General features: G+C 51.6%; 1 protein-coding gene across 1 annotated transcript; it reads left to right on the top strand.

The window, feature by feature from the left end:
• The first annotated feature begins 2,685 nt into the window (after positions 1 to 2,685).
• LOC121053815 lies at positions 2,686 to 4,740 on the top strand. The gene is made up of 3 exons (XM_040521768.1): positions 2,686 to 2,935; positions 3,035 to 3,736; positions 4,058 to 4,740. Exons 1-3 carry the CDS (start codon positions 2,686 to 2,688, stop codon positions 4,738 to 4,740), a joined length of 1,635 nt encoding a protein of 544 aa, XP_040377702.1.
• Positions 4,741 to 12,326: the final 7,586 nt, after the last annotated feature.

The raw sequence follows: 12,326 nt of genomic DNA, 5'->3' as shown, positions 1-12,326 counted from the left end.
AGTCCGTGCAGAGTATACTGTGACGATGGTTATGACAAAGACACAATTTGGTCATAAACAGTTACTATCCTGTGCACGGTCGTCATAAATAATCTCTCTTTATGACATATATGTGTTCTGTCATCAGGTAATCGTCACAGAAGCCCAAATTTGTTGTAATTCTCGAATGGGTATAGACCTAGCTTAGTAAATAGACGAGTGGAGGCGGTGCCCAAGCCGTGGTGGTTCTTATGAGTATGCAAGTAGGCAGAAAGCCTATTGCATAAGGGATGACCGGGTAGGTAAGTCCCAGTGAGTTGTGAAGTGTTGTGTATGTGTTTGTTGGTTTACTCATCCCTTGGGAACGCCAGAACTCCCCTCACTGCTAGTAAATGACGTCTAGAGTACAATGGGGACTAAAGTTCATGGAGCGGGTACTGCCATAGTAAGGTTATCGAAAGGCTTTGCCATGACCGTCTCATGTGTTGGGACAAAGCTCATGTGTTGAGTAGTCGTGGAGCACGGGAAAAGTATACAACCACTACAGTGTGTTAAATCTATTCTAATAGCCGCGCTCTCGGATATGAGCACCGGGACATGGCATACACTTGGCTAGACTCATAAAACCCAACCACTGAGTATACGATGAGAATGAGAGTGTTGCATGTGTGTCTAGATGATTCACTCCTTGAGAGACAAGGGGATGAATTATCTAGAAGATGGCATGGATGCCAGGAAGGGAAACCATCAGTAGATGGCTGACAGAACCTTCATGGCTATTTAATTACACTCATGGTATAGAAATTGCTGCTAGAAAATAGGTCTTGTGAAAACTATTTGTGAATGTTGCTTTTATGCAAAAGAACCCTATGGCTTCCTTGTTATAACCTTGCATGTGCATATTTCTGTGGTGACTGGTTGAGTAACTTTGTACTCACCCTTGCTTCAACCAACATCAGTGTACGAGGACGAGCTAGTTGCAGATCCCTACGAGTGTTTCGAGGACTTCCCTGCAGAAGAAGACGCTTAGTGGAGCCTTGCCCTCCAGTTGTTGCCTGTGTGTGTACCACCACCTAGACGCTGCTATCTTTACTATCCTGGTTTAGTACTGTCCCTTAAAGTTCAGACTCTTTATCTGGCAAGGTGCCTGGTTGTAATAAGCCCTGTAAGGCACTATTGTATGAACTACTGATGCTACGGCTCGATATCGTGTGTACCATCTACTCGATCCAGGGAATGGTATAATTAAGCATGAGGTAATCCCGATACTCGAGATCGGGGTGCCACAAGAGTTGGTATCAGAGCCATGCAATTGCAGGCAACGACCACTAAGCTACCTCTCACCTGTTAGGAAAAGCTATAGGAAAGACCTGATCCTTCTTCCTTTAGAACATCCAACCAATGAACCTTCTAAGAGTTTGTTCTCCCTTTTTGTAGATGGCCGAACTTGGATGGACTGCAGGCTAGGAGGACGTTCAAGTTGACCACTCAGGAGGCTTTGATGAGCTGCTAAGCAAGCTCATGAGGTGTCTGCGCTATCCCAACTCTCCCACGTACCAAACACGAGTGTTCAAGGTCTACGACCGTGAAGAGTGGGAAGCTCGGATCACCATCACCCCTCGAACCAGCCCCGAGGGTACCCACCAGTTCGCCAGTCGCCACCATCGTGACCACGAGTCAGCGGCCATTTAGGATGTTGCCCGGGAAGCCTTCCTACAACTCCATGACCTGCACCATGTGGAGGTGAGCCGTATGGAGTTCACCCACCATCCGTACCGCCCCGCCAGGGATACCTTCTGCACCGTCCAGGGCACCCCCCCTGTTGCTACAATGCGATAGCACAGTGATTTGCGTGTTGGGCGGAAGTGGAAGACGACCGCTACGAGAAGGCTCTCCTAGAAATCAAGGAACATTTGGGACGCATCCGGAGACAGGAGGTTGACCTTATCGACCTCACACACAGCTACTAGGAGCTAGAAAGTCAGCGCCATACACAGAAGACTGTGATTGCGGATCTCAAGGTTCAACTAAAGGCGTGCGATGATCAATTAGGCCGGGATCAACACCGAATCCAGCAGCTGGAGGACCAGGTGACAGCCCTGCTAAGGATGACTCGCCTTCTCCCTCCACCGACTCCTGCACCGCAAGGCTCCGACCCTCACCCCACCACGGCAGCCCCACCTCTGTTATTACCAAAGACGGAGGTCGAAGGCTCTACAGAGGCCGCGCCTATGTACATTGACGTCACCTAGCCCGGGAGTAGCGAGACTGCACCGATCTGCCTGTGTGGATTACCGGCAGCTACCCCCACTAGTTCGACAGGATAGCTGGAGTTCTTCCCTACAAGGCTCATCGCCTTACTCCCACCCGGTACCGCACGATGGCTTGAGGAGTAGGCTTCTGTATCTTAGGGTAAAGAGGGAGGCCTTTTCCATCCTTAGTGTTAGACTATAGCAGTTGTACCCTGTACCAGGCCTTACCCTAGTATCTATCAGTTGTAACCCTATCCTGTGTTGGAATCCTGTATCCCTATGTGACCTCTTCTCCTTGTTTAATTAATGGAATGTTGCAGTCTTGTATCTGTCTTCATGTCAGTATTGGGACATTGTAAAGCAGATCTGTACTTGGCGCTTATCATCTTTGCTAGCAGATGGCCCACCGCGTCAAGGATTACAATGCAACCAGGACGCACCCCCACCTCCGGGAATGATCACCTTAAGAGAAGTCATGTCACAGCAAACCCAGTTACTACAGATGCTCGCCAACAATCAAGGAGGACGGAACAACTCAGCATATGGTGAGTTCATGCAGGCCAAGCCACCAACTTTCGCAGGATCTGAGGAACCAATGGACGTGGAAGATTGGCTGCGAATCATTGAAAAGAAGCTCGCTTTGGTCTGGGCTCATAATGGGGACAAGGTAACCTTTGCCACCAACCAATTGGAAGGAACCACAAGTGACTGGTGGGACACCAACAAGGCAGCTCGTACCAATGACACATTCGAACCAGACTAGGAGGAGTTTGTGACAGCATTTCGTGAAAATTTTGTGCCAGCTGCGGTCATAAGAATGAAGAAGAACGACTTCAGGAGGTTCCGTCAAGGGAACATGGGCTTACAAGAATACCTAAATAAGTTTACTCAGTTGGCTAGGTATGCCCCAAAGGACCTCACTGATGAACAGGAGAAAATTGAGAAATTTGTTGAAGGAATGAATGATAGGCTGCGTGGAGCTATGATCGGACAAGACCACGTCAGTTTCCAGAGTCTGATTAACAAGGTTGTCCGCTTAGAAAATGACCAGAAGACAGTGGAGAACAACCGTAAGCGAAGGATGGCCATGAGCCGCCCAGTGCAGACCAATGTACAACGCCCCAAGTTCACCCCGGCACCAGCATGGAAGCCTTTCCCGAACAACACGGGAGCAATAGCACCATACCACCCTGCTACACCCAAGGCAGCGCCTATCAAGTCCTCGACACCTATAGCTACTCCTTTCGCCCCGGGCGTTAAGAGAAACCTGAACTGCTTCAACTGTGGGGAATTGGGCCACTACGCAAGCAGTTGCCCAAAGGCGTGTAGCACCCTTGTGCACACTGGGGCTAATGCCGTCACCATCAAGGATAACGGCACCATAAACCTAGGTCATGGTCTATTCAGGACTCCCCTTAACCCCAAGCCAACTCCAGGATATCCGAGGGCACAAGTGAACCATGTGCAAGCAGAAGAGGCCCGAGAAGCTCCAGACGTACTTATGGGTATGTTCTTTATTAACACCCTTCCCACTACTGTTTTATTTGATTCCGGTGCATCGCATTCTTTCATCTCTCTAAAAGCCAATAGGCGACACAAACTGACAAGCCGAGAATTAAGAAAGCCTTTGGTCGTACGCTCCCCTAGAGGTGACATATTAGTACAGACCGCCTATATCGGAGTACCCATCCGACTTAAGCAGAGCAAGTTCCTTTCAAATCTTTTAGTACTGCCACCCCAAACGTTGGACGTCATCTTAGGCATGGATTGGCTAAATTAGCACAAGGGTATAATCGATTGCTCACGACGGGAAGTAACGGTGACAGACCAGCAGGGAAGTGAACTAAAGGTCCCCATGGACCAGGACCCAAGATTACATGAGCGATCCCATGCGAAGGCGTTCACCATGCTTGCGCTGGAAGAAATGCCGGTGGTACAGGATTACCCTGATGTATTTTCCGAAGAACTGCCAGGAATGCATCCGGATAGGGATATCGAGTTCATAGTCGAGCTCATGCCAGGCACAGCACCTATATCAAAGAGGCCTTACCGCATGCCTGCAAATGAGTTGGAAGGACTAAAGAATCAGATCCGCGAGTTGCAAGAGAAAGGATTCGTGAGGCCTAGTTCATCCCCCTGGGGAGCCCCTGTTCTTTTTGTGAAGAAGAAGGATGGAAGTATGCAGATGTGTGTGGATTATCACTCGTTGAACGAGGTGAGAATCAAGAATCGTTACCCTTTGCCTCGGATCAATGATTTGTTTGATCAGCTAGAGGGGGCAACAGTGTTCTCTAAAATTGACCTGCGCTCAGGCTATCACCAATTGAAAATACGAGAAGAGGACATACAAAAGACAGCATTCTCCACACGATATGGGTTGTACGAGTTCACTGTTATGTCTTTTGGCTTAACAAATGCCCCTGCCTATTTTATGAACTTGATGAACAAAGTCTTCATGGAGTACCTCGACAAGTTTGTGGTGGTCTTCATCGATAATATCCTCATATAATCCCGAACCCCCGAAGAACACCTGGAACATCTCCAATTAGTACTGGAAAGACTGCGGGGAGAAAAGCATTACACCAAGTTCAGCAAGTGTGAATTCTGGCTTAAGGAAGTCGTGTTTCCGGGACATTATCTCAGAAGGAGGAGTGTCAGTGGACCCAGAAAAGATCGACGCTATAACGGCATGGGAGACCCCGAAGTCAGTCACAGAAGTAAGGAGTTTCCTTGGCTTGGCTGGTTATTACCGGAGATTCATAGAAGGATTCTCGAAGATAGCTCGGCCCCTGATGCAATTGCTAAAGAAAGAAAAGAAGTTTGACTGGACAGAGCAATGCGAACGTAGTTTCGAGAAGTTGAAGGACAAGCTTACCACCACACCAATTTTGGTACTGCCAGATAACCACAAGGATTTTGTGAGCTACTGCGACGCTTCTCGCAATGGCTTGGGAGGCGTTTTGACACAAGATGGTAAGGTAGTAGCTTATGCCTCACGTCAGCTCCGACCCCACGAGGAGAACTACCCTACCCATGATTTGGAGCTTGCTGTTGTGGTTCATGCACTAAAAATATGGAGGCACTACCTTATCGGAAACCACTGCGACATATATACTGATCACAAAAGTCTGAAGTATATCTTCACCCAACCCGACCTAAACCTGCGACAGCGCCGTTGGCTGGAGTTAATCAAGGATTATGACCTGGGAATACATTACCACCCCGGAAAGGCCAATATAGTGGCAGACGCACTAAGTAGGAAGATGCAAGGCAAGCGAACCGGACAACCTAAGATACCCCAGGAGCTCTAGACTGACTTACGTCATCTCAATTTAGCAGTAGTAGCTCAAGGAATGGTGCAGACCTTAGAGGTTCAACCGTTGTTGAGTGACCAGATCAAGTTAGCCCAAGGAACGGATTCTGAAGTAATACAAATTAAGGAAAAGATGAGGGCGGGAAAGGCAACAGACTTCCGAGTTGATGAGAACGGGACATTATGGTACAAACGAAGAATATTCATCCCATATCGCAATGAACTAAGGCAGTTAATTTTGAAAGAAGCTCATGATTCAGCCTACTCCTTGCACCCTGGAAGTACAAAAATGTACCAAGATTTAAAAAGGGATTATTGGTGCAGTAACATGAAAAGAGATGTCATGGAATACGTGGCTCTATGCGACCTGTGCCAGAGAGCAAAAGTAGAGCATCAACGACTAGCTGGATTGTTACACCCTCTGAAAATTCCCGAGTGGAAGTGGGATGAAGTGGGAATGGATTTCATCACAGGGCTACCCCGAACCACCTCAGGATATGATTCCATCTAGGTGATAGTAGACCGACTAATGAAAACCGCCCGGTTTATTCCGGTAAAAACCACTTATGGAGGGGCTAACTCTACCTGGCAAGAATCGTATGTTTGCACGGAGTTCCCAAGAGGATCATCTCAGACCGAGGGACCTAGTTCACATCACACTTTTAGAACAAGGTACATGAGGCCTTAGGGACTCATCTCGCCTTCAGCACAGCTTACCATCCACAAACAGAAGGGGCAGACCGAAAGGACCAATCAAATTCTCGAAGATATGCTGAGAGCATGCACTTTAGACTTCACGATGAATTGGGAGAAATGCCTACCATACACATAATTTTCTTACAACAACAACTATCAGGCTAGTCTAAAAATGTCACCAAACGAGGCCTTATACAGACGCCGTTGCCGTACACCTTTAATGTGGGCTGAAACGGGTGAACGGGCAATTTTTGGCCCAGATATTATCAATGATGCCGAAGAAAAAGTAAGACTGATCAGGGACAGATTGAAAATAGCCCAATCACGACAAAAGAGTTATGCAGACAATTGTCGGCGTGACTTGGAATTTAACGTGGGAGATTTTGTCTATTTAAAGGTGTCACCACTCCGTGGCACTCGGCGTTTTAAAGTCAAAGGGAAGCTAAGCCCAAGGTATGTGGGACCCTTCCCTATTACCGCGAGAAGTGGAGAGGTGGCTTATTGACTCGAACTCCCCGAACACCTCTCGGATGTGCACCCTGTCTTCCACGTATCCCAATTGAAGAAATATTTGAGGGTACCCGAGGAACGGGCACCCATTGAAGGGATTCAATTGAGAAGCGATCTGACTTACACAGAGCAACCTGCCAGAATATTGGAAACGGCAGAAAGAAGAACCCGCTCCAAGGCAATTCGTATGCATAAGGTGCAATGGCAAAATCACACCGCAGATGAGACGACCTGGGAACGGGAGGATTAACTGCAGCAGGAGCATCCCCACCTGTTAACGGAAATGCAAGGAGTACCACCAGAATAAGGTAACAATGAAGGAGAGAGTCAGAAGCCCCGATTCCATGAGAGACGGAAAGATCCCTAGAGCAAAAGCCACACGAAGACTGACCCACACCCTCCCTAAATCGGCCCTGCCACTGTCACCAAACCATGGTTTATGTCACGCTCAGAAATTTACACCAAATTTCTGAACAATAGCATGTATTAAATCTCGGTCCAGGCATCAGCCCGAGTACACACTATGACAAATTAATACACAGTTCCACGACTTAAAAACAAATAAAAACAATTATCTATCGAAATGCAGCGGAAAAGGAAAACAAGCTAAACCATCTAATCTTCAACTTCAGCTGGCGAAGACGGCTCCACACCACAGGCACTCTCGACGGCGGACTGAACCTTACTTCAACCTTCGGAACAACCTTCTTCTGACACAGGCTCTGGCACTTGCTCTGGTGGGGGAAAAAAAATAAGCAAGGCTGAGTACAAACCACCGTACTCAACAAGTAACACCCAAGAGAGGAAGAAAAATGAATGCAATAGGGTATCAAGGGATAGGCTAAGGTTAAATTGCACAAAGCTGCAGTCATTTAGCAAAACAGTAGATAAAAAAAACCGAAATAAAAGTAAAGTAACATTTAAAATAATCATCCACTGTCCAACGTTACACCACGTTGCAACAGGCCCAAACCACTGTCGAACGTTACACCACGTAGAGACAGGGTCAACCCTCTGCCCAACGTTAAACCACGTTGCGACAGACCCAAACCTCTGCCAACGTTACACCACATTGCGCAGGGTCAAACCAATTCCAAGATTAAGAAAATTATTAAAGGGGTTCAACTAATCCCAGTGAGTCTGTCAGTTCGCCCAATAATCGCGGGCACGGCTATTCGAATAGTTTTACTCTGCAGAGGTGTACAACTTTACCCACAAGACATGGCTGCCAAGCATGTTACCATGCCCCAACGTATCACCACGATACCTCAGTACGGAAACCATGATAAGACCTTTCACCTAGCCCTCCCTAGACAATCGCACCACACTTCAGGTTTCACCCCCTCCTTTACACCAAGTCGGGCAGTCCCCTCTTGTGCCTTGGTAGATCCGGAAGCAGGAGAAGCTTTCGTTACACCACGATTGTCCGTCCATACTCCATCACGCCTACCCTTGTCTGGGTACGTCGAATAGGGACAAGCTAGATTACGAGTCTCACCGTTGCCCATTCTGGCCTGTGGTTAGTACGTGTAAGACCTTCAGGGTTTCCTGAGAACCGGTCCTTAATTGCCATGGGTGCGACTCTCAAAACCATGCACCCACAGCCCACCATAAGCAATATTTTAGTTGTATTAATCCACAGCGGGAAAATAAAAATGATAACAACCATTGAAGGTGTACCAAAGTGCAACGATAATTAAATAATAATTGGTGAGCTAGTTGAACTAAGCATGGCTAAGCATTGACTAACCCTAATTCTAGTCAAATTAACCGTGGGATGACAATAATAAATGGGAATCAACGGATATATTGGTAAATTCCCAATAGATAAATACAATAAATAGATTTGCATAAAACAATGCATGTTTGAATGTAAAAGCGGGGGATTTTATAAACATAGGTTCAATATGATCAAAGAAGGGTGTCACTTGCCTTGCTTAGACCCAGGAGGAACTTCGGCGACGACTTCGAGAACGAACGGCGCTGCGACGGGGTCAAAACCTACGACAAACAAGGCAAAACCAACAAAACAGGCTATAAAACTACTGAAACAGGGAAAGAAACTATTTTTAATGGGTTCTTGGTATTTTTCTGGATTTAATGAAACTTGAATGGACCTAAACGAAGACTAGATGAATTACTTATGAATTTTAGAAGTTTTCTGGGTTTTTTAACTAAACAGAAAAGTCCTAAATCAATTATTGCGCAATTAATGGGGCTGCTGACGTCAGCGAGGAGAGAGGAAGCTGACGGCTGACAGGTGGGGACCACCTGTCGGTGAGAGAGAGGGGAAGGGAGAGACTGACACGCGGGCCCGGGGAGGAGAGAGAGGAGGCGGGCGCGGGGACGACTGACGGGTGGGACCCACTCGTCAGCGAGAGGGGAACAGAGAGGAGGGAGCAGAGCACGCGGCTCGCGGCGCGACGGCGTGGCGGGCGGCGACCGGCGGACGGCGGCGCGAACCGGCGGGAGGTGCGGGTGACGCGGCGGCGGCGGCGCACGGCGACGGCGACGGCGCGACGACGACGACCGGCGTCCGGCGACGGCACGACGGCGACGACGGCCGAGGCGGCGATGCACGGGCGCAACCCGGCAGAGCAACGGCGACGGCTGGCATGGCGGCGACTGGCGAGCGGCGAGCGCGGCACGCGCGGACGCAAGCGACGGCGGCTAGACGTCGGCGACGCGAAGGCGACGACGACCGTAGCGGCCGGCGGGAGGGGCGAGCTTCGCACTCGTCCAGCGACGGCGCGCGACTCGGCGGCGGTCGGCCGGAAAGGGGGAGAGAGAGGGGAGGAGGATGGGGATGCTCACCGGCGGCGGCGAGAGCGCGGACGGGTCGGCGAGGTCGAGGCGGAGGTGGCGACGCGGGTTGGAGCGGGAGATCGGCAACGGCGGCGGAGATCGATTGGCGGTGGTGAGGCGACCGGGCGCGACGGCGACGGCACGACGGAGGAATGCGCAGCGCGGGGACGCTCCCCGGCGACGACGAGGGTGGCAGCCGGTCGGCGACAGCGGGACGGAGGTGGTGACGCAACAAAGCGGCGGCGACCGGCAGCTAGCGACGAGATCGACCGACGGCGTCGAGACGACGGGCACGGCGGCGGGAGGGACGAGGGGGGCGGCGACGACGCTCAGGTGCACACCGGCAGCGACGGAGGCCGGCGGGAGATCAGCGAGGTAGGGGCGGCGGCGCGAGGATTTTATAGGTGGCGGCGCCGGCTAGGGCGGGGCGGAGGTTGGAGACCGGGTCGGGGACGACGCGGTCTCGGCGGCGGTGGTTGCGGCGGCGGCGCGGAGTCCGGCTCGGACGTGGCGCGGCGCGGCGCGGAGGCGGCGAAACAGTCACTGACAGGTGGACCCCACCTATCAGTGGCGCGAGAGAGAGGAGGGAGGCGGCGCAGACTCGCGGGCGCGGGCGCAGCGCGGGAGATGGGCCGAGCGGCGGCCCAGGCGGGGCGCGCGCTGGCGGGCGGAGGGGGCTGGCTCGGCTGGGCCGGCCGAGGAGGAAGCGGTAGGCCGGCTCGGCTGGGCCGGCCCGGGAAAGAGGAGAGGAAAAAGAAAAAAGGAAAAAAAAAGAAAAGGGAGGAAAATTGGACTTCGGCCCAATTTGAGAAGGAAGGGAAAAAGAAAGGAAAAAGGAGGGAAAAAGGAAAACCCTACTTTTGCCAAGTTTTAAATTAATTTGTTTGGCCAAATTTTATACTTCTGAAATTTGAATTTAAATCCAGTTAATTGATTTGCAGGCCTCGATTTAATTGAATTAGGTTCTTTTAAAGAGATTTCTCCTGAGTTAATTAAGCCAATTGTTATTTACGAATTTCGTTTTACGATTTAGGCTTGGGATAAAACTCCGGGCGTGACAGTTTACAAAAGGAAGGCCCTGCCACCATGGTCTAGCTAGTCGAACGTATCCATCGCAAAATTCCGGAACAACGGCGCAACTCATCCCTATCTCCTACTACCCCATCCTTGATTCAAATCTCGCGGACGAGATTCCTGTTAAGGGGGTAGATTTGAAACATTCCGTTTTTAGCCTAATTAAATTCCAATTAGGTTGCCCAGAAATCATTCACCCAAAAATCCCTAAATTCGGAATTCAATTTCGAAAATTGGAATTTTAGTTGCAAGTCTCCAGTTTTCAAATTCAATTTCAAACTTCCATTTCCAAATTCCTTTTCACCTCCTAACTCTCTCTCTCCCTCTCTCTCCTGCCGCCGACGAGGGGCAGGGCCAATCCACCACGCAGCCTCGCCGCCACAGTTGCCTCCCACCCCCTGTCGGCCGCACCGCGCGAGCTGCTCATCATGTCCCGTCGTCGCCGCTCCCGCACGCCACTGCACCAACCCCGGCCGCCGCTCACCACGCCACCGCACCACCGCTCGCCGCGCTAGCCCTGTCGCCGACGCCGTCGCGTCCCGTCATCGCTGCCCACATGTCACACCCGGAGTTTTGTGCTAAGCCTAAAATCGTAAAAAGAAATCCGTAAATAACAATTGGCTTAATCAACTCAGGAAAAATCCCTCTAAAAGAACCTAATTTAATTAAATCGAGGTTCGCAAATCAATTAACTGGATTTAAACTCAAATTGCAGAAGTATAAAATTTGGCCAAACAAATTAATTTAAAACTCGGCAAAAGTGGGGTTTTTCTTTTTCCCTCCTTTTTCCTTTCTTTTTCCCTTCCTTCTCAAATTGGCCCGACTCGGTCTCCAACCACCGCCCCGCCCTAGCCGGTCTCCCCGCGCTATAAATCCCCACCGCCGCCGCGCCGTCGCCCACTTTTTCCTCTCTGCCTGAGCCGCCGTGCTGCCCCGTCCTCTGCCGCCGATCGATCTCGCGTCTCGCCGCCGGTCATCAGCGCGGAGCGCTGTCACCACCTCCGCCTCGCCGTTGTCGACTGATTGCTGCCCCTGTCATCGCCGGTGAGCATCTCCAGCGCCGCGCATCCTCTCGCCACCCGGTCGCCGCCGCGCCCAACCTCCTCACCGCCGCCGATCGATCTCCGCCGTCATCGCCGACCGACCGCGCCTACCCGTGTCATCACCTCCGCCTCGACCTCGCCGACTCACCCGCACCGTCGCCGCCGCCGGTGAGCGTCTCCTTCCTCCTCCCCTCTCTCTTTTCCTTCCCGGCCGACCACCACCGAGCCGCACGCCGTCGCCGGACGTGTGCGGTGCTCGTCATCGTCGCCGCCCATCGTCGTCGTCGTCGCCTTCGTGACGCCGTCGTCCAGCCGCCACCACCTGCGCCCGTGCGCACCCGCGCTCGTCGCCCGGTCATCGTCACCGCGTCAGTCCGTTGTTGCCGCTTTGCCCGGCTACGCCGCGTGCGCCGCCGTCTCGGTCGTGCGCCGCGCGCCGTCGCCGGACGCTGGTCGTCGCCGTCGCGCCGTCGCCGCCATGCCGTGCGCCGTCGCCGTGCGCCGCCGCTGTCGCCGCCCGCCAGCTGCCGCCGTCGACCGAGCTAATCTCCCCGCTCCCCTGTTCTCTCTCCCTCTGACTGACGGGCCCCACCTATCGGCCACCCCTCCTCCTCCTTTCCCCTCTCCCCCTCTCACTGCCAGGCGGGCCCGCGT

The sequence above is a fragment of the Oryza brachyantha genome, chromosome 3, assembly GCF_000231095.2.
Source record: "Oryza brachyantha chromosome 3, ObraRS2, whole genome shotgun sequence".
Lineage (NCBI taxonomy): Eukaryota > Viridiplantae > Streptophyta > Magnoliopsida > Poales > Poaceae > Oryza > Oryza brachyantha.
This window is presented reverse-complemented; position numbering and strand designations above follow the sequence as displayed.